At 41.8% G+C, this 22,675-nt stretch overlaps 1 protein-coding gene across 1 annotated transcript in view; it reads left to right on the top strand.

Annotated features, from left to right (window-relative positions):
* LOC126106120 (serine protease ami-like) overlaps positions 1 to 21,527 on the top strand; it is a 95,872-nt gene extending 74,345 nt beyond the window's left edge. The window contains exon 4 of the mRNA XM_049912365.1: positions 21,198 to 21,527. Within this exon, the coding sequence (XP_049768322.1) occupies positions 21,198 to 21,527 (330 nt within the window). The remainder of the gene's footprint in view (positions 1 to 21,197) is intronic.
* Positions 21,528 to 22,675: the final 1,148 nt, after the last annotated feature.

Genomic DNA, 22,675 nt, shown 5'->3' with positions numbered 1-22,675 from the left:
AGAAATGGTGATGGTTTTGCTGTTATCAAGCATGAGCAGCCCGTTTTTTCCAGTAGCCATTGTGTGTTTATTGTTCGTAGTTTGAATCGCGTTGGTGATAGGTTAATTGGACTATGGAGAATATGCTTATCGACAGACAGTGCTCAATCTTTAAGGTCTCTTTTTATAGCGAGAGACATGACGTGACCTCTGTGATACGTTGACTTTGTATGTAGAAAGAGTTTATTTTTGCTGCCCTGTGACCATTGCAAAGTCTAGTTTGTGTGTAGTGAGGTCGTATATAATTCAGATTACTTCCGCATCTGTTTACGAGTCTTAAAGTCGCGTGCCACATTAATATCCCATGAGTTACATGTCTCACATGTCTCTTTACCTGCTTGGGAGTCCTGGAAGAGCTCGTCAACAGCCAGTGTTCTTGCTGGGTAGTGTTTACGAGTCCTATAGCGTCGCCACAAACTAACAATATTGCAGGGTTTATTTTGTTTACATATCGTTACATGTCTTCATTCCACCTGGGAGTGATGCCTGGCTGAAAATGGGGTCGCCAACGCAAGTTTAAAAGAGCATAGTAGTTGCGGGAGGAAGGGAATCTTGTTTCTGATTGGTCCAGAGACAAAGGGTGGAAGGGAGGAAAGTACTTATCGCTTAAACTGGTAGTAACGTTCAACGTATTCCTCTAGGGTGTATGCACTGATGATCCAAACCATTATGACCACCTGCTTAATAGCTTGTCAGCCTGTTTTTGGAAAACATTACGAATTCTGCATATCAGGGATTCGACAGTTCTTTGGTAAGTTTGTGGGGGGTATGTGGCATTAGATGTCTACGCACAGATCATGTAATTCGCGTAAATAACGGGCCACTGATCTGCGTACGAGATGATGGCTCCCGATAGCGATCCTGTTGAGTTCCATGGGATTCACATCAGCCGAATTTGGACGCCGAGACATCAACGTGACTTCACTATAATGCTCCTCAAACCACTGTAGCACGGTTCTGGCTCCGAAACATGAACAATTATACTGCTGAATCAAGCATGAAGGGATGCATGTGGTTTGCATCTGTCGGCATGTCTTTGATTACTACCTCAGGTCGCATGTAGGCATAGGAGAATGTCTCCCATAGCATAATATTGTTCCAACCAGCCTGCGTCCATGGCATGCTGCACGTTTCGAGACGTTGTTCACCTCAATGACGACGTTTGTGGAGACGGCCATAGACCTAGTGTACCAAAAATGTGATACAATTAAAGAGTCGACACGTTTCCTTTGAGCTATTGTTGAATCCCCATGGTCCCACACCCACTGATGTTATAACTGACGATGTCGTTGGGTCAACATGTGAACACGTAGGGGTGATATGCTGTAGAACACCATGTTCAACAATGGACGATGAAAGTGCTTCAAAACATATCTTCTGGTAAACTTTCCGGGATGTAAGGTCGTGGTCCATGAAACTCTTCAGCTCCTAACGTTTCGTCCAGAGCTGCGCTGGACATCTCCAGAGGGGTGTTTCTCCTCTGGTGAGTCTTGCCGACTCGGCAAGACTCACCGGAGGAGGACCACCCTTTTGAAGATGTCCAGCGCAGCTCTGGACGAAACGTTAGGAGCTGAAGAGTTTCATGGACCACGACCTTACATCCCGGAAGGTTTACCAGAAGATATGTCATCCGGTCGTGAAAGCCTTCATACTATGCTTCAAAACACTTGTAGGTGCACCAGCATTGTGCTCCTTCGACATAGATGTCACAGGTCACCATGTATCCTACGTTACGGGACAGACAAGCCTCCGAACCTCTCGTTCTGCGAAGAGTCGTGGGCGTCCAATCATTTAGCGCTTAGTGGCAGTTTCACTGTCCTACCTCTTTCCAAAGATGCTCACGACAGTACTATGTGAACATTCGACCAGCTTCGCCGTTTTAGAGATACTCATTCACAAGCCCTGTGTAGTAATAATCTGGCCTTTGTCAAAGTCGCTTATCTGAGTGGATTTTCCCATTTGCAGCCCATATCTTTGCAGGGGTGATCCCCCGTCTGTGTCTGCTCATATACTTCTGTTACCATGTTACTTGCCTGTAATGCCTCCAGACGGCATCTAATGTCACGGTGGCCAGTGGTCTCAATGTTTCGGCTATCAGGGTAAAGGTGTCCGTGAATTACGACTGGCTTGCCTAGGTAGTATGCCGCCTTTCTGAATGATTGTCTTTTCTGCCAACCACCAGTTTGGAGACTATTTTACACACTTTCTGCAAATTTCTCTATAAGGCCTGGATAGATGGTCAGATTAGTGATGGGCTGGCATCTCGCTTGGTTTGCTCAACCTGCAAATGCTAGGGTGAGTTCTTCCTAATCTAGGCGAACTGTAGCAGTCTTTGATATTTCCACTGACGTCTTGGGCTCTATTCGAAGTAAATATAGCAGGCGTGATATCTCTTGGCCAGAATTGATGTAGCAGCACTGCTAACCTCCAGGCAACTTTCTAAGCTATTGGTGTTTTGGAAGAGGGAGGGAGGCAGTGTGTGAGTCTGAGGGAAGGGCTAACCTGCAGGTGATAGGGCTGTTGCAGATACCGCTCGCCTCTCTAGAGGCGTAGTTTGTAGAGCTGTGCTACAAATACAGTACCTTTGGTTGGAAGCACCAGAATTTTACTATGACATCACACGCTCTATTAATATAGTGGCTGTTTATCTATTGCGGTGTGGTATTTCTTATACATACAGTATCTTTTGTTAGAAGTCGGTAGTCGTTACAGAATTTGCTATGACATTTATTTGGTGTGACATCATTGTTTCTACCAATGTGTTACTTTCTAACACATACAATATGACGTCACACATACGCTAGTAATGGAGTGGTGCTTAGCAATGAGAAATAAATCGGTCTATGTTGCATTATTGCTGACTGAGCATCATGGCGTCGAACCAATGCGATGCAATGCTGATTTGACGTCGTGACATGATGTGACACGACATCGTAACATTGTGGCGCGACACAACGCGATGTTGACATGACGTTGACACATAGCTCAAGTAATTGAATAAACTGTATAAAATTTTGGAAAACATGGAAAAGTATAAAAAACTGTGGAAGAATGAGATTACTTACGTATCTCCCTGGGTGTAGTGTCTGCTGGTATCTCAAATTACGAAATATTAAATTGCCGCTATTTTTTTGAAAATGGACACCTTCAGAACCTGGCTGTAATACAATAAGGTTTATAATTGAAACAGCAACCAGGCACAAGATTTTTCAGATCAAATCATGACCGGTTTCGAATTTTTTACAAAACCATTTTCAGTTAGTTGTTACACGTTTCGTTTCGTTTTCTTCCTGGGGCCTCCTTTTATTTCCGTGATTGGTTCGCTGCAATGGGGTACTTTTTTTGTTGTTTTTCGCTATATGATAAAGTTCATGATAGATCTATTTCTTCTTACCTCTATCAAGGCATTTATGAAAAGGTTTAAAGTTATTAAAATGTGAGATGTGGTGAAAACTTACTTACTGTATGCTTCTGGGTGAGTAACTCGCCTAGTGTTTTTGTTGAGAATTAGGTTGGAAATTCACAAAACTTAGACCCACTTTCATCTACACCTCCATATCTGCTCTGCAAATCACACTTAAATGCCTGCCAGAGGGTTCTTCGAACCACCTTCAAAATAATTCGCTATTATTCCACTCTCGAACAAGGCGCGGAAAAAGTGAACACCCGTATCCTTCCGTGCGAATTCAGATTTCCTTTATTTCATTATAATGATTGTTTCTCCCTATGTATGTGGCGTCGACAGAATATTTTCGCATTCAGAAGACAAAGTTGGTGATTGAAATTTCGTGAGAAGATCCCGCCGTAACGACAAATACCTTTGTTTTAATTATGTCCACCATAAATCCTGCATCATTACCGTGACGCTCTCTCCCCTATTTCTCGATAATACGAAACGTGGTGTCCTTCTTTGAACTTTCTCGATGTGTTCCGTTATACCTATCTGGTAAGAATCCCACACCGTGCGGCAGCACTCCAAAAGAGGGTGGACAACCGTAGTGTAAGCAGCCTCTCTAGTAGATCTGTTACATCTTCTACACGTTCTGCCAATAAAACGCTGTCTTTGCTTTGCCTTCCCTATAGCATTTTCTATGTGTTCTTTTCCATTTAATTTGTTCGTAATTGTAGTTGAATATACGAGCTTTAAAGTTGATTAATTTATTGCTTAGCCGAAGTTCAACGGATCTTTTTAGCAGTCAAGTGGATGAATTACACTTTTCATTATTCAGGGTCAACTGCCAATTTTCACACCACACAGGTATCTTTTCTAAATCATTTTGCAATTTGTTTTGATCTTGTGATGATTTTACTAGACGATAAACGTCTGTATCATCTACGAACAACCTAAGGCGGCTGCTCAGATTGTCTGTAAATTGTTTATATAGGTAAGAAGCAGCAGAGGGCCTATAACGCTACCTTGGGGAACGCCAGAAATCACTTCTGTTTTACACAGTGACTATCAGTAAGTTACTACGAACTGTGACCTCTCTGACAGGAAGAAACAGACGCGTAACTGAGACGATATGCCATAAACATGAAATCTGATTACAAGCTGCTTGAGTGCAATGTTGTCAAAAGCGTTCTCGAAATCTAGAAATAGAGTATCAATATGAAATCCTTTGTCGATAGCACTGAAATCTTCGTGTGAGCTAAAGAGCTAGTTGTGTTTCACAAGAACGATATTTTCTAAATCATATAATGTTTCCAGCCTATTCAAAAAGAAGAATGTTACAGTTACCTTTTACACAAATAATAAACTTCAACAGAGAGTTATAAACTCACTCCCACACATTAGTGTCCCCAAAAAAGATCAGGAAATATGAACTAAACTGCAGTAACTGTCTCAAATTCTGCATTGCCCAAACACGTAGAACATTTGAAACAAGCTTTAAGGATCACAGCTGAACATCTTGTAGAGAACAATCACAAAAAAGGCAATATAGAAAACAGCACCCATATCTTACTACTTAAGAGATAAGAGTGCACAATGAGTCTTACAGAGGAAGCTGATATTCATATACATAAGGACGCTTTTCCTGATCTCATTCTGAATAAAAAAGTCATCCAACACCTCATTCCTAAATAATTTCCGAAAGGTCTTCTCATCCTTTAAAGCAATGTAATATTCCCATAGTTCTCATAGTGCTTTAAAAGTTTACCTTTACTGTTAAATTCACATCTATATGATATGCGAAGTATGAGGTATTGAAGGATTACTATTTATAATGTAAAATGCAACCATAGATTCAGTGTTCAAACTTAACTTTATCACTATAATAGAAAACGTGTCTTATTGTGCTTATGTACTGTACACTTTGTTTGGTATTTCTAAGTATAACCTTTGTGTGTGTAATGCTATCCATTTACCATATTAGAAACCGTTCTAAATAATTTTACTTTACTTTTTGGTTTCCTAAATTAATTCCACTGCACTACGAAACATATTTTACTAATTCCACACACTCCCACAGATTCTGTAACCTACCATCTTTACGACTGCAAAATATTTTAAGACATTGTCTGTGTTACCCATGTGAAGATGGGTCACACTGTAAACGTTTATCGTGTATGCTGCCACTAAACAAGAATCGTGTGGTATACAGTGTTTTTCAAGGAACTGAACAGTACTCGTATAGTGCATGATCACAAATGTCTTAAGTTCAAAATTCACAACAAAAACGCTGGACGATTTCGTCTCCCAGAAGCACGCAGCACGTAAGTTTACACCACACTTCACGTTTTAATAACTTTAAAACCTTGACCTAAATGCCGTGATAGAGGTCATAGGAATTAAATCTATCATAAACTGTACTGAATTGTTGTTGTGGTCTTCAGTCCTGAGACTGGTTTGGTGCAGCTCTCCATGCTACTCTATCCTGTGCAAACTTCTTCGTCTCCCAGTACCTACTGCGACTTACATCCTTCTGAATCCGCTTAGTGTATTCATCTCTTGGTCTCCCTCTACTATTTTTACCCTCCACGCTGCCCTCCAATACTAAATTGTTGATCCTTTGATGCCTCAGAATATGCCTACCAACCGATCCCTTCTTCTAGTCAAGTTATGCCACAAATTTCTCTTCACTCCAATTCTATTCAATACCTCCTCTTTAGTTATGTGATCTACCCATCTAATCTTCAGCATTCTTCTCTAGCACCACATTTCGAGAGCTTCATTTCTCTTCTTCTCTAAACTATTTATCGTCCACGTTTCACTTCCATACATGGCTATACTCCATACAAATACTTTCAGAAACGACTTCTTGGCACTTAAATCTATACTCGATGTTAACAAATTTCTCTTCTTCAGAAACGCTTTCCTTGCCATTGCCAGTCTACATTTTATATCCTCCCTACTTCGACCATCATCAGTTATTTTGCTCCCCAAATAGCAAAACTCCTTTCAAGACACTGTCCATTCCGTTCAACAACTCTTCCAAGTCCTTTGCCGTCTCTGACAGAATTACAATGTCATCGGCGAACCCCAAAGTTTTTATTTCTTCTCCATGGATTTTAATTCCTACTCCGAATTTTTCTTTTGTTTCCTTTACTGCTTGCTCAATATACAGATTGAATAGCATCGGGGATAAGCTACAGCACTGTCTCACTCCCTTCCCAACCACTGCTTTCCTTTCATGCCCCTCGACTCTTATAACCGCCATCTGCTTTCTGTACAAATTGTAAATATCCTTTCGCTCCCTGTATTTTACCCCTGTCACCTTCAGAATTTGAAAGAGAATATTCCAGTCAACATTGTCAAAAGCTTTCTCTAAGTCTACAAATGCTAGAAACATAGGTTTGCCTTTCCTTAATCTAGCTTCTAAGATAAGTCGTAGGGTCAGAATTGCCTCACGTGTTCCAATATTTCTACGGATTCCAAACTGATCTTCCCCGAGGTCTGCTTCTACTAGTTTTTCCGTTCGTCTGTAAAGAATTCGCGTTAGTATATTGCAGCCGTGACTTATTAAACTGATAGTTCGGTAATTGTCACATCTGTCAATAGCTGCTTTCTTTGGGATTGGAATTATTATATTCTTCTTGAAGTCTGAGGTTATTTCGCCTGTCTCATACATCTTGCTCACCAGATGGTAGAGTTTTGCCAGGACTGGCTCTCCCAAGTCCGTCAGTAGTTCTAATGGAATGTTGTCTTCTCCTGGGGCCTTGTTTCGACGTAGGTCTTTCAGTGCTCTGTCAAACTCTTCACGCAGTATCATATCTCCCATTTCATCTTCATCAACCTCCTCTTCCATTTCCATAATATTGTCCTCAAGAACATCGTCCCTGTATATACCCTCTATATACTCCTTCCACCTTTCTGCTTTCCCTTCTTTGCTTAGAACTGTGTTCCCATCTGAGCTCTTGATATTCATACAAGTGGTTCTCTTACCTCCAAAGGTCTCTTTAATTTTCCTGTAGGCAGTATCTATCTTACCCCTAGTGAGATAAGCCTCTACATCCAGAATAGTGAACAGAAAACTTTCAGTCTGTGACAGTGCAGCAGACCCATGATGGATAAAAAACGAGGTCCCAGCAAGAAAACGAAACGAAATGTGAGACAAGCATCTGAAGACGGATTTGTAAATGATCAGAAACCAGTCATGATTTGATCCAAATAAACTTTGTGAAACCATACTTGCAGCTGGTTGCTGTTTCAAGAATAAACTTTATGTTAAATTATTATTAACAGATAGTGCCTGAGTGATCTAATTTAATTTGCTATTAACAAATAGACACAAATTATGACCCTTCCCTATGCTGCCCAACTCCAGAAGTGCCCCAGTTATAAAAGATGGCATTTGGGAGGTGTGCTTCAGTATCAACGATGACTAATACGAGCACGTATTTGATTACGATTGCCGTCGACGCGATGTCGAGAACAGTGGGATGGATGTTGCGTTATTGGAGTAAATACGTAAAACTGTGGAAAATCCAGAAAAATGCGAAAATTTGTGAAAAACACCTAAAATTGAGGAAAGTACGGTAAATATTGAAAAATACATATAATTGCGCGGAATTGATATACCTGCCTGGGGTGGTCTCTGCCGATGCCTCGAATGGTGTAATATTTAACTGGTATTAAGAAATAGAACTAAAGTGACATTACTTAATGTAATATGTTATTAAGAAAGAGATGCAACCTAAGACCTCTCCCTATGCTGCTCAGTGCCTGAGTGAAATTCACCCACTCAAGCAACCTAGTTCTAAAAGATAAAGCTGTGGAGGGAGTGCCTGCTCCTGAGCTGGTCGAAAGGGGGGAGGGGGGGGGGGAGTGGGAGGATGTAGGGACTATGGATTCCCCTGGGTGATCTTGATCAGTGTCTAGGAGAGAGGAAGCAGTGGCACCAAGGAGCACAATGTGTAACCTGTGTACCATTACCTCCTTTCTGCTTAATTGTTGTGATGTATAATTAATTTTGTTATTTTGTATAAGTCTGTGCCGATTGCTACGTGTGGTTTGAAATACGCGCGCAGGAGTCAGCCACAACCTACAGCGATGTTAATGTAACGTAGCAGTTTAAATTCTTATTATTGTTTTTGGAACGCCACGTATATTTTGAGAGCGGATAAACGCGTCTTAAATACACGTAAGGTGACTTACTCGCAACCCGCAGACAAAAAGTTATTTATTATTCATGGCAATGTTGCGCTCTCTTTCAATGAATGACAACATAACATAACCCTCAACTGAACAAGCGATAATATAGAGCATGAAATGATTTCTTTTCCCAGAAAATTAATCTAATGTTACACAGAAAGAAAGACTGGTATAAACACCTGCGTATTATTGAAATAATTGCAAAGAATTTTTTTACCTTTATCTCTTTAAGAACTAAGTTAACTTTTAATACTTTGAATTAACTGAAAATATTTTAAACCAGAGGTTAAGCCTTACCTAAGCCTTGCGGTGTTAAAGTCTGAATAAGTTTCGTAATCAAAAATATTAACTAACTTTAATATTGAAAATTGGCTGTCAAAATTCATAAAAACACTTAGAATTATTTTCCTTTTCGAGTGAAGCTCGCAAACACTGAAATATTCTTTAGTACACCTAATGGCGGCTCAGCACCACCGAAACAGTCGAAGTCAGATGGAGAATCGACAGCAATATTATTATTATCTTTAAATAAATTTCACGTGGAGGGTGTTTTTGAAAGGAAACATAATATACTTTCAACTAACAATATATTGTAAGCTTAAAGCTCAGACAGACAGCTAGTTATACATACATCGATCCTTAGGAGAGAGAGAACAAACAGATGAAAAACAGAGAACAAACTGGGGCGAGCAAGATAGCTCTTGTGTATATTTATTTCACTTGCAGTTTCATGCTTTCATGGAACGTGTTGAACTGCCGTATTCTTTATATTTGCGATTAATGGAAAATATTTACAATATTTGTCACAAAATATCATCAGACTCGACAAAATGACTCATAATATTACAGACGTTACTGTCTTATTTTGCATTACATTCATATCGGATGAAAAAATCGTGTCATACATTAGATAGGCTTAGAGGTGACGCCAGACCTGACACTGGATGTGTAACATGATGTCGGGTGTAATAACATCGTTTTCTCTCCCAGACCTCTCCTTACAGTCCTACTCGTAAATGTTCCAAAATCCTACAGCAAATTAACATCAGTGACGTGCTTCACCTCTTAGATATTTGTGTCACGTGTGCAGCTTTCCAGTCTTCAGGTAAGGATCTTTTGTCAAGTAAGCAGCTATATATGATTGCTAAGTATGGAGATATTATATCAGGATACTCTGAAAGGTAAGTAATTGGTATACTATCTCGACTGGAATGTTTGCCTTTATCGAGTGATTTAAGGTGCTTCACTACACTGAGAAAATTTGCTTTTAAGTTACTCATTTTAGGAACTATTCTTGATTTGAATTCTGGAATATTTACTTCATCTTCTTTGATGAAGTAAATTTGGGAAACTGTAAACTCTGCGTTAGTATGCACTAGCCCTTTTCCATAAATTTTTTGTGTGTTTCTTGTATGTTTGTGCAAAGGAAGATACAAATTGATATATCGACTGAGGACCAAGGAGTCCATATGACAATATTTATATAGTCTGTGCTAATTAATGAGGGTGCAGCCTTCAATTTATTTTCTTTGAGAAGATACCTGACTGTTCACTTTTATCTTTTACCATGCTGATCTTGTCATGTAAGTATTGCTGTCTGTAGCTCTAAATAATTTCTAATATATTAAGCTAATTTTCATTCAAAATTTGCTCAAATACTTTATTATAATACCAGTCCACATATTTATGTGAATAATCATTATTCAAATAGTTGGATTTTCCGCTTTTTTGTGGGAGAGACGCAATACTTCGACGTGAGGTCAATCCGCCATTGGCGTGACTTCATTACTAATTTTCAATATCTCTTTTCTTATTGTACAACTTGAACGTGAACCTGCAGTCATTCGAGGAAGTCCGAGAACTTTAACTAATCACACAGCACAGGGCAGTTATCAGTTAGCGATATGTAATTCGCATTTTCAAATATTTCGTCAGTCCACATCTTTAATTGTGCTGCTACCAAAGCCAATATGGGGCAATTACAACATGCGTTCTTAAACTACTTTGGAATTGATTTAGTGAGCAGAGATGGAAGCCAACAGACACTGGCGATCGCATCATTATTAAATAATGTCTGCTGAATGAAATTGTAATTGTTTTGATTGTCTTTCTTTCATGGTCGAGTGATTGCTCGAAACATTTTTGTGTGGACATACAAAGTAACTTGAAACTAAAACTGGGTGAAAAGAATTAATACGAAATAAAATAAGCAAAGAGATCTGGAATGGAAAAATTAACAACCGAAGCTCCATGAAAATATTTAAAGACAGAATTCATTATTGCCCTTTCCTGCCTGAAGTAGTGAGTTCTAGGCTGCTATCTTATGTTTGTTATTTGAATATCGCAGCATTACATTACTTTTGTTTCTTAGTTAGTTACAAGCTTTCATACAGTACAGCACAGTTAACAGTAACAAACATTCCAATACGCAGTTTCGATGGTCAAAGATGGACAATCTTGTCACATCTCACACGTAATGGAGCGCTCCATTATCATAGTAAATGCAATGAGTATTGTGGTCATTTAGCAACAACGTTAATATTTTCCGTTATCAGTTAATGTTATATATTGTAAAAAACACCTTTTCGTGATTTACTGATCTTTCAGTATTACTGAAGAAATTGGTAAGAAACAAAAAATAGCAAAAACAAATCCAGGTGACGTACCTTCAGAAGAAGAAAGTGACAATGTAGAAATTAATTCAAACGTGGAGAATATTGATGCTGCTGTGTGTGAAACAAATACGCAATCTGAAAGTGACTCCTTTCTGTCAGAAATTTAATCAACTATAAGTGATGAACAGATTACAAACGCAGTGGTTCGACCTTCAGGCGACCTTGCGTTCCCGCCGCCCGCGCAAGCTTCTTGTTAACTCGACACACAACAAATGTTTCAAAAGTCATTAGCTAATATGATCACTGAAGATAAAATGACCAGGTTTAAAAATGAAACGCAACAATGATACACGAAATGACTCCAAAGTTCGATGAAGCAACGAAAAATATCACAACACAAATTTCAGAGCTTTCATATGATTTGCAGTCAAAGTTTAGTATCATTTCTCTAGATGTAGGGCAAATTCCACAAGAGAATAGAAATTTGAAGCAACAACAAGAAACGTCTAATTGCAGTGTAACAAAATTATATAATTTCTTTCAGGCTTTGTATACAAATACAGATAAGCTCACTAGTGAAAATATCACACTTGGTGACATGTTTCATACCTTTCAGTCTGAAGTAGAACATTTCACTTCTGAACAGGCAAACAATTTAAAGTTTCAATTCGATGACCAGGGTGCACACCTTCAGCGGTAATTATTCTGAATGGATAGGTAACCAAGATAAGCATATTTATAACTGTACTAGTAAAGAACGCCGGCAAACAGTGCAACGGTGGGTGAACAAATATTTTGCGAGCAATGAGATTTCAAAATATGAACATATTTATGAATTTAAACAACTTAAATTTTTGACAAACGTCTGCTGGTTTCCCAACAAAATGTGCCTTCACAGTTGTCTAATTTGCAAATGGAACTATGACAAGTACAGGGAAGTGTTAACATATTGTTCACCCACGGTTGCATCCAAGACTGATGGCATGATGGAAATGTTTCATGAATCCCGGAGCTTTGGCACTGCTGCATGTATGCAAGTGGATTCTGCACTGAGAAGCCACAAGACAGCACAGTGTACCCAGGCCATGGAGCGTATTGAGGGGAATTATGCGGGGCGGCCTGCTGCCGCCCGGGTGTCGTCATGTGACTTGCGTCTGACCTCAGTCTTCCACTGGACTCGTGACCTGCACTGCGTCGCGTACACAAATTAACAAGTGTCTGAACGCTGTTCTCACCCTTAGAACAATAATGTTGCTCACAGCGCATACCGATGCGAATGACCCACATGAGGTTTACCCTATCGCTTTCCTCTTGTCTCCTAAGGGCTTCATGGCATTAGTTAAATCTTTGATTTCGTTGTAGGGGCTGATAGAGATTTCAGCATTTCTTGGCTGTCTGAAAACCCAGATAACGGATATTTTCGCATGGAATACCATGGCCAGCTTCCAGAGAGAGACTGCTTTCTCTAGAGTAGGTTGTACACGCTGGCTCCAACACCTTCTACCCGCCAGTAAACTGGACGTAATGAGGTTCGTTCTTCCACTGTTCCCTTCTTCCAATTGTTACACTGAAAGATTTGTTCAAACAAGTGGAAGTTATTGTCAGCTGCCATTCCCCGACCATTCTGATATTTACCACTTTCAGTATATTGGTTTGAGATTCTGTATATCCTAAAGGAATCGAGTTTTGCAGTTTTTAACCTACATGCTCTTATCAAAAAAATGATTCAAATGGCTCTGAGCACTATGGGACTAAATATCTGCGGTCATCAGTCCATTAGACTTAGAACTACTTAAAGCTAACCTAAGGGCATCACACACGTCCATGCCCGAGGCAGGATTAGAACATGCGACTGCAGCAGCAGTGCGGTTTCGGACTGAAACGCCTAGAATTGCTCGGCCACAATGGCCGGCTCATGCTCTTATCGCTGCCTCCATTGGAGTCCATGGGGGAGATGGGGGCATATCAAGCATGCTCACCATTCCAGCAGTGACTATGGTGCTAATTATCATAGATCTTATTGCAGAGGTGTATTCCAATACATGCTTCTGGGACTTAAATTTTTGTCACAGGCCGTTTTATTGGACTTGACGGCACTTTTTGCCTTGCAAATTATGTTCCTTAAGTGAGGGATCAAAGTTCGTTTCGCATCCAGTATACCCCAAGCTACTTCACTACCTCCTGGTACAATTTCGTCAAAGAGCTTAACATTCCACTACGAGTCCAGGATGTGCTTCCTCGTGAACGGTAATACAACAGTTTTCCTGGAACTGGCCCCTCAGATCCTGTCTTCTACACCAGTTGTGCACGATGTTCAGAGCGCTATATGCCGTTGTTCTAATATTACTTGCAAATTTGCCGAATATTAGTGTGACTAAATCGTCTGCATTCCCTTGGGAAAAGTTACACCTAGTATTTAACCCATTGATGAGCTCGTTCACCACTGGGTTCTACAGTAATGGGATCAAAATCCCTTCTTGTGGACATCCACTAGTGGTGCTGATCAATATTTTCTCATCTATCACGGTGGCCTCTACCTTAAACCTGGTCAACGGTCGTGTCCAGGTACGCTGTCATTCGGTGAATGGTTGCTCGAAACTTGCAGTGTGCCACAGACGTAGGCCAGTGGGATCAGTATTATGTTATGGGGGATATTCACCTGGACTTCCATGGGACCTGCGGTAGTAATGGAAGGCACCATGACAGCTGTGGACTATGTGAATATTATTAGGAACCACCTGCAACCTCTTACGCTTGATGTCCACCTGAAAAGTGGTGGCATCTTCCAGCAGGAAAATCGTCCGTGTCGCAAGGTCAGAATCTTGTGGCATGATGGTGAACTCACGATGGTGTCTTGGCCATCGAATTCAGCTTATCTGAATCCAATGAGACCCAACTGGGACTTCATCGGGCGTCGGCTCTGCGCCCCCCGTAAATTGCGGTAAGCGTGTAACTTATGCATAGGCTTCTGGTGCCACAAACGTCTGGAAACCTGCCAAGTAGAATCACTGCTGAATTGCGTTGCAGGAGTGGACCAACACATAAATATAGGTGGTCATAATGCATTGGTTCATCAGTGTATAGGTTTGTAGGCTTCCATCTCCAGTGTCACTTTGAATTAGATCACTTTAGGTATTAAGCCACGTCATTATAATGTACAAAAACAACTAAATTGTCGACCTTTTGACCAACTTCGCAGCTGTCCTTATAAGGGCGACTAACTCAAGTTAGTCTAATACCCAGACTGATTTTATTCAACAAAGAGTTTTCTGTCGGAAACCATTTTTCTTTTCTCATCGCAATAACACATTTGTTTGACAGCACCTTATTTTTCACTGGAAACGTAGGTTTAAAATATTAAATTCACAGATTCATGTAAAGTTTGACACATTAAACTTCTTTCCATGCTGGTGTACAACGCAAATGTATAAGAACCACTAAAAGGTAATATTTTTAAACAGTACTAATTTTATTGCTTCTCTGCATGGAGTTATACACTGAGCAAATGGTAGGCATGATTCTGAAAGAAATTAGACAATTTTTTCTCTTACAAGTTCTCACACATACTTTCTCACTTTAAAACTACTGCCGAGTGTCTTCACAATACAGGGCAGTTAAGAGTACAGTGTGGCGCCAAAAGAATGCTAAATAACTTGCCAGAGTCCCTCTACATACATCTTATCTCTTTGGTTCCCACTACTCCCACCTTGCAGTTTTAGGTTGTGAGTATGTGTGACTCGGATAGGTAAAGTGGTTATAGAAAATAGTAAGATGCAAAAGATGTATAAGCTCACATATTTCACCTAGACGTACTAACTTGTTGTTAATTAAGCTATTTTCAATTATGTCTACAGTTTCTTTTATGGGAATATTTGTATAGAGGTTAGTAATATCCAAAGAACATACTGTACTCTGCTGTGGTATTAGTAATTCCTGTTGTACTAGTATTTTTGATTTGGTCGATTAATTCTCATGTACTCTTTATCGTGTATTTCTTCTGATAAGAATAGTACTTGTTGAGTACGTAATTGAGGTGTTTGTACGAAATATGTGTTGGCTGTCGATAGTATTAACAATAGTTCGAATAGGCATGTCTATTTTATGAATTTTTGGTTGTGCACATAACATTATGGCTCTCATTGTCTTACTTCTGTTCAGTGTAGAGGAATTACGTTTTTAAGGGCTTTCCTGATTTGTGCATTACGTTTGTCATAGGATCATCTTGTAGCTTAGTTACATTGTTCTTTCTAAAAAAAATCCCTTCGAAGTATTATCGGCTGTACCTGACGAGATGAAAAGTGAAAATGCTGAAGGAATCTATTTTCATAAATTCGTTGAACTTCATTTTGTTTTATTTTCCAGCAACTCATAGAAACGATATACACTGACTTAAATACTACAATTGGTAAATATCATTTTGGAAGCTAAAGTGGAAATTATGGGCACATTGCTTTCAAAAACACCCACTAGCAAATCAAAAAATTAGTTCAAGTGAATAAGGACTTCTTGTGTCAAGTTTAATGTACTTGTATAATTGTGAACTACTGTTCATGAACTCTGAACGGCATACACAAAAAACTAGAAGTTGGGAGAAAGGTTTCAAATTGAACAAGACTGGGCAGATGCAATGAACGAAAGGAACTACAACTAAACCAACTATTGTAGAATGAAAAGTGTGATCGACTGAACGAGACTGAGGCGACAACGAGGCCGACCTGAAGAGAAGTGAGAATGACAGTTCTTGAAAAATTGCGCTTTTTCAGTTGTGTCTAATTTAATGAACACTTCCCTTGGACTGTTCCTTTGCGAACGACCCACTTCTACCAGAGACCTGTCTTCATTAATTCAAATCAGTATCTAATATTTGACTCCAGTTATAACAGACCTAGGTTCACAGTGCAACTACACAGGATTAGTATTTCAGCATAACAAAAGTAAACAAGCCACAAGAAAAGGTAAAAGTCATTTTCGTTGTTAAGCACCACAGTTACCAAGAGACAAAAAATTGATGCTGGGATTGGATTGTTTGGGGGAAGAGACCAAACAGCGAGGTCATCGGTCTCATTGGATTAGGGAAGGATGGGGAAGGAAGTCGGCCATGCCCTTTCAAAGGAACCATCCCGGCATTTGCCTGGACCGATTTAGGGAAATCACGGAAAACCTAAATCAGGATGGCCAGACGCGGGATTGAACCGTCGTCCGCCCGAATGCGAGTCCAGTATGCTAATCACTGCGCCACCTCGCTCGGTTAATTGAGGCTGGGTAGAGAGGCAAAGTACAAATTTTGTTGACCTTGAGATATATGCAGTTTGCACGTCAATCGCCTGCACTTTGAGTCAACCAGCTTTGGCTGCATCCGTCACATTTTCTGACTTCGGGAACTTATTCTGGAGGCTCATGATGGTGCCCTGATTAGGTGCATCCATAGTATGCTTCAGTGTGAAGCCATTCTGACTCTTAGCATAACTGTTATATCAGATGTACAGTGTGAAAATTAACGCTTTGTGCTGTAGTAGGAGAAATCAGGCTATAATAACATACCCAGGTAAAATGACACAGCAAGACTTTGGACGAAACAATCTGAGTTTTAAAAAAAAGTATAAGTCACCTTGTAAAGCATACCCTTAGCTATGTTATGAGAGGTAGATGACTCCGATACAGCACCCAGTAGTTGAACGTTTCTCAAATGAATCAAAGAAGGCGTTTCAGGCTACAGTGACATCCTATGTGTCAGGATAAAATGACACACTACGTCAGTTTACCCCAATGTGGACTTTAATTCTATTCTGTGTGATCTTTGATGTTAATTAATCTATTTATTTCGCGTATCCGTTTAAATTTAACAACAATAGCAGTAGGTCACTCTATAATAAATCAAATAAAACGAAACTTCAAACAAATGTGTAATAATACACAAATGCAATGAATTTACGTGGGCCAAATACAAGTATATGTATTTCCCCTTTCAGATGGCTGGCAATAATGTAAGGAAATCGTCAAGACAGTTATGGGATGCGGTGCAGATGAAGCATGCTATAGATGCTATCACCAGAGGCGGGATGGGCTGGCTGAGGGGATTGAAAGCTTTCGGAGTTTCCCAGGCTACGCTTAGGAGACGAACTAGGAATACAAACAAAATCTTCAGTGGTGTTCAGAAAGGACTAGGTAGATTCGAGCCAACTTTCAACGCTGCTTTGAATCGTGAACTGGTACAACACCTGAGACATTGGAGCACACATGTTTGGTATGACTATGAAGGAGGTGAGACAACTTGCGTTCCAAATAGCTGAGAAAAGCTAAGAGGGAACTTAGTTGTGGAAAAGAAATATTGCACGAAAACGCCTTTTTGGCGACGACAGTGATGCTTCAGAAGATTGTTACTGTTTGTACTACTTGGGGCTATATTCGCATTCAGACCCTGGAGAACACTGGTTTAGGTGTCAGCATTGTAATTTGCGGGCACACACTCAAGTGCTGGAGTAAGACACAGAACAAAAAACTTTATTTGTGATGTCTGCGAATGAATAGGGTCGGTGAGAAATGTTTTTCATAAACGGAACTAATTTTGTTGTTTCACGAATTAACATTCGTAATTCTACTTCCAGTCTTCACTTTTTGTACTATTGAACTGAGAAACCTTAACTGATGCTGTTGAAGAATTGCTTCAGGAATAGTCTTTTATTTGTTCTTAAGTACAAATCTATTAAATACACTCCTGGAAATTGAAATAAGAACACCGTGAATTCATTGTCCCAGGAAGGGGAAACTATATTGACACATTCCTGGGGTCAGATACATCACATGATCACACTGACAGAACCACAGGCACATAGACACAGGCAACAGAGCATGCACAATGTCGGCACTAGTACAGTGTATATCCACCTTTCGCAGCAATGCAGGCTGCTATTCGCCCATGGAGACGATCGTAGAGATGCTGGATGTAGTCCTGTGGAACGGCTTGCCATGCCATTTCCACCTGGCGCCTCAGTTGGACCAGCGTTCGTGCTGGACGTGCAGACCGCGTGAGACGACGCTTCATCCAGTCCCAAACATGCTCAATGGGGGACAGATCCGGAGATCTTGCTGGCCAGGGTAGTTGACTTACACCTTCTAGAGCACGTTGGGTGGCACGGGATACATGCGGACGTGCATTGTCCTGTTGGAACAGCAAGTTCCCTTGCCGGTCTAGGAATGGTAGAACGATGGGTTCGATGACGGTTTGGATGTACCGTGCACTATTCAGTGTCCCCTCGACGATCACCAGTGGTGTACGGCCAGTGTAGGAGATCGCTCCCCACACCATGATGCCGGGTGTTGGCCCTGTGTGCCTCGGTCGTATGCAGTCCTGATTGTGGCGCTCACCTGCACGGCGCCAAACACGCATACGACCATCATTGGCACCAAGGCAGAAGCGACTCTCGTCGCTGAAGACGACACGTCTCCATTCGTCCCTCCATTCACGCCTGTCGCGACACCACTGGAGGCGGGCAGCACGATGTTGGGGCGTGAGCGGAAGACGGCCTAACGGTGTGCGGGACTGTAGCTCAGCTTCATGGAGACGGTTGCGAATGGTCCTCGCCGATACCCCAGGAGCAACAGTGTCCCTAATTTGCTGGGAAGTGGCGGTGCGGTCCCCTACGGCACTGCGTAGGATCCTACGGTCTTGGCGTGCATCCGTGCGTCTCTGCGGTCCGGTCCCAGGTCGACGGGCACGTGCACCTTCCGCCGACCATTGGCGACAACATCGATGTACTGTGGAGACCTCACGCCCCACGTGTTGAGCAGTTCGGCGGTACGTCCACCCGGCTCCCGCATGCCCACTATACGCCCTCGCTCAAAGTCCGTCAACTGCACATACGGTTCACGTCCACGCTGTCGCGGCATGCTACCAGTGTTAAAGACTGCGATGGAGCTCCGTATGCCATGGCAAACTGGCTGACACTGACGGCGGCGGTGCACAAATGCTGCGCAGCTAGCGCCATTCGACGGCCAACACCGCGGTTCCTGGTGTGTCCGCTGTGCCGTGCGTGTGATCATTGCTTGTACAGCCCTCTCGCAGTGTCCGGAGCAAGTATGGTGGGTCTGACACACCGGTGTCAATGTGTTCTTTTTTCCATTTCCAGGAGTGTATATCAAATGCCTAATGTTTATCTGCATTTCTTATGTTTTCTTGCTCCTGACATCCTTCTAAAATGACATATTTTCCAATTTTTACGAGAGTGTCAAAAACGTATGGTCTAAATTAATTTAGAAACACGGCACCAAGATAGCGAAACTTACAAGTGAATGAGGCATGGTCCTGATACAAATTTTATTTAACATCATGCTTTATGAAGCAATAATGACCTAAAAACAAAATAGTATGTTATTTTAACCAGACTTGTCCTGTGTAACATGTCAACTCAATAAAACAAGAATCATATGTACACTACTGGCCATTAAAATTGCTACACCAAGAAGAAATGCGGATGATAAACGGGTATTCATTGGACAAATATATTATACTAGAACTGACATGTGATTACATTTTCACGCAATTTGGGTGCATAGATTCTGAGAAATCAGTACCCAGAACAACCACCTCTGGCCGTAATAACGGCCTTGATACGACTGGGCATTGTGTCAAACAGAGCTTGGATGGCCTGTATAGGTACAGCTACCGATGCAGCTTCAGCACGATACCACAGTTCATCAAGAGTAGTGACTGGGGTTGTGACGAGCCAGTTGCTCGTCCACCATTGACCAGACTTTTTCAATTGGTGAGAGATCTGGAGAATGTGCTGGCCAGGGCAGCAGTCGAACACTTTCTGTATCCAGAAAACGCACGTACAGGACCTGCCACATGGGGTCGTGCATTATCCTGTTGAAATGTAAGGTTTCGCAGGGATCGAATGAAGGGTAGAGCCATGGGTCGTAACACATCAGAAATGTAACGTCCACTGTTCAAAGTGCCGTCACTGCGAACAAGAGGTGACCGAGACGTGTAAGCAGTGGCACCCCATACAGTCACACCAGGTGATACGCCAGTATGGCGATGACGAATACTCGCTTCCAATGTGTGTTCACCATGATGTCGCCAAACACGGATGCAATCTTCATGATGCTGTAAACAGAACCTGGATTCATCCGAAAAAATGACGTTTTGCGATTCGTGCACCCAGGTTCATTGTCGAGTACACCATCACAGGCGCTCCTGTCTGTGATGCAGCGTCAAGGTTAACCGCAGCCATGGTCTCCGAGCTGGTAGTCCATGCTGCTGCATATGTCGTCGAACTGTTCGTGCAGATGGTTGTTGTCTTGCAAACGTCCCCATCTGTTGACTCAGGGATAGAGACATGGCTGCACTATCCGTTACAGCCATTCGGATAAGATGCCTGTCATCTCTACCGCTAGTGGTACGAGGCCATTTGGGTCGAGCACGGCGTTCCGTATTACCCTGCTGAACCCATCGCTTCCATATTCTGCTAACAGTCATTGGATCTCAACCAACGCGAGCAGGAATGTCGCGATACGATAAACCGCAATTGCGATAGGCTACAATCCGACCTTATCAAAGTCAGAAACGTGATGGTATGCATTTCTCTTCCTTACACGAGGCATCACAACAACGTTTCACCAGGCAACGCCAGTCAACTGCTATTTGTGTATGAGGAATCGGTTGGAAGTTTTACTCATGTCAGCACGTTGTAGGTGTCGCCACCGACGCCAACCTTGTGTGAATGCCATGAAAAGCTAATCATTTGCATATCACAGCACCTTCTTCCTGTCGGTTAGATGTCGCGTCTGTAGCACGTCATCTTCGTGGTGTAGCAATTTTAATGGCCAGTAGTGTAATTTCAACAACACAGAAAAGTTCTGCTTGTCAAAGCCTGCACAGTTGACAGTGTCGTGGCGGCATCCACGTGCAGCTGCTGCTCTCACGCTGTGTTTCTGTGGCTTGTCACCAGGAGAACGGGCTGTGCACTCTGGACGTCGAGAAGAAGTCCTCGTGCAAGGGCGACTCTGGGGGTCCCGTCTTCTGCTCGGGCCGCCACGTGCTGATGGGCATCATCACGGGCGGCCGCTTCAAGAACTGCAGCATGCAGTATTGCGGCGCGCCGATGTTGCACAACTACCACATGTTCGTGGGCTACTACCGCAACTGGATACTGCGCATCATCCAGCCGCACCTGAGTGGTGGGGAACAGCGATGGTCTGGCTCCGTCCCACTGCCACAGGCCAGCGCCTCACTGCTGCTTGTGCTCAGCTGCGCAATAAACACGTGTCCAGTGTTTTGATTTCCTGTATTTATTCATTTTGTACAAACACTCCCATTAGACACAGTTACTAAACACCCAAGTCAAAACAAATCCTCTGGAGTAGATTACATTCCTTCAAAATTATTGAGAACTTTGGAATAAGCACGCATGATAGAACTATGGTACCTGTGGAGCTGAAATACCATTTGAACTCCAGAGGAATATAGTAACACCATTTCCAAAAAAGGCAGGTGCTGACAAAGGTGCATATTACTGCATTATCAGTTCACTAACTCATGGTTACAAATATTGATGCATTATTTACAGAAGTATGGAAGGAGTGGTACAGCCCTGCCTCTGGAACATCAATTTGGGTTCCAGAGAAATGTAGCAACATAAAAGGCTAAACTGACCCTATGACTTATCCTTCCTGTTGGAAGATGCCACCACTTTTCAGGACATCAAGTATAAGAGGTCGCAGGTGGTTCCTAATAATGTTCACATAGTCCACAGCTGTCATGGTGCCTTCTGTTACTACCACAGGTCCCATGAGAGTCCAGGTGAATATCCCCCATAACATAATACTGATCCCACTGGCCTACGTCTGTGGCACACTGTAAGTTTCGAGCAGCCATTCACCTGGATGATGGTATATCTGGACACGACCGTTGACCTGGTTTAAGGAAGAAGCCACCGTGATAGATGAGAAAATACTGATCAGCACCACTAGTGGATGTCCACAAGAAGGGATTTTGATCCCATTACTGTAGAACCTAGTGGTGAACGAGCTCATCACTGGGTTAACTACTAGGTGTTACTTTTCTCAAGGGAATGCAGACGATTTAGTCACACTAATATTCGTCAAATTTGCAAGTAATATTAGAACAACGGCATATACCACTCTGAACATCGTCAAAATCAAAAGTGCATAGTATTCGTAGAATTCGAAAAAGCTTTTGACAATGTTCAGTGGAATACACTCTTTGAAATTCTGAAGCTGGCAGGAATAATGTAGAGAGTGAAAGTTTGTCTGCAAACTGCACGGAAACCAGACTGCAGTTATAACAGTTGAAGGAATTAAAGGCAAGCAGTGGTAGAGGATGAAGTGAGGCAGAACTGCAGTCTATTTCCAATGTTATTCAGTATGTACACTGAGCAAAGCTGTGAAGGAAACCAAGGAGAAATCT

This window comes from Schistocerca cancellata, chromosome 10, assembly GCF_023864275.1.
Source record: "Schistocerca cancellata isolate TAMUIC-IGC-003103 chromosome 10, iqSchCanc2.1, whole genome shotgun sequence".
Lineage (NCBI taxonomy): Eukaryota > Metazoa > Arthropoda > Insecta > Orthoptera > Acrididae > Schistocerca > Schistocerca cancellata.
Note: the sequence above shows the minus strand (reverse complement) of the source record. Positions and strands in the feature narration are given on the sequence as shown.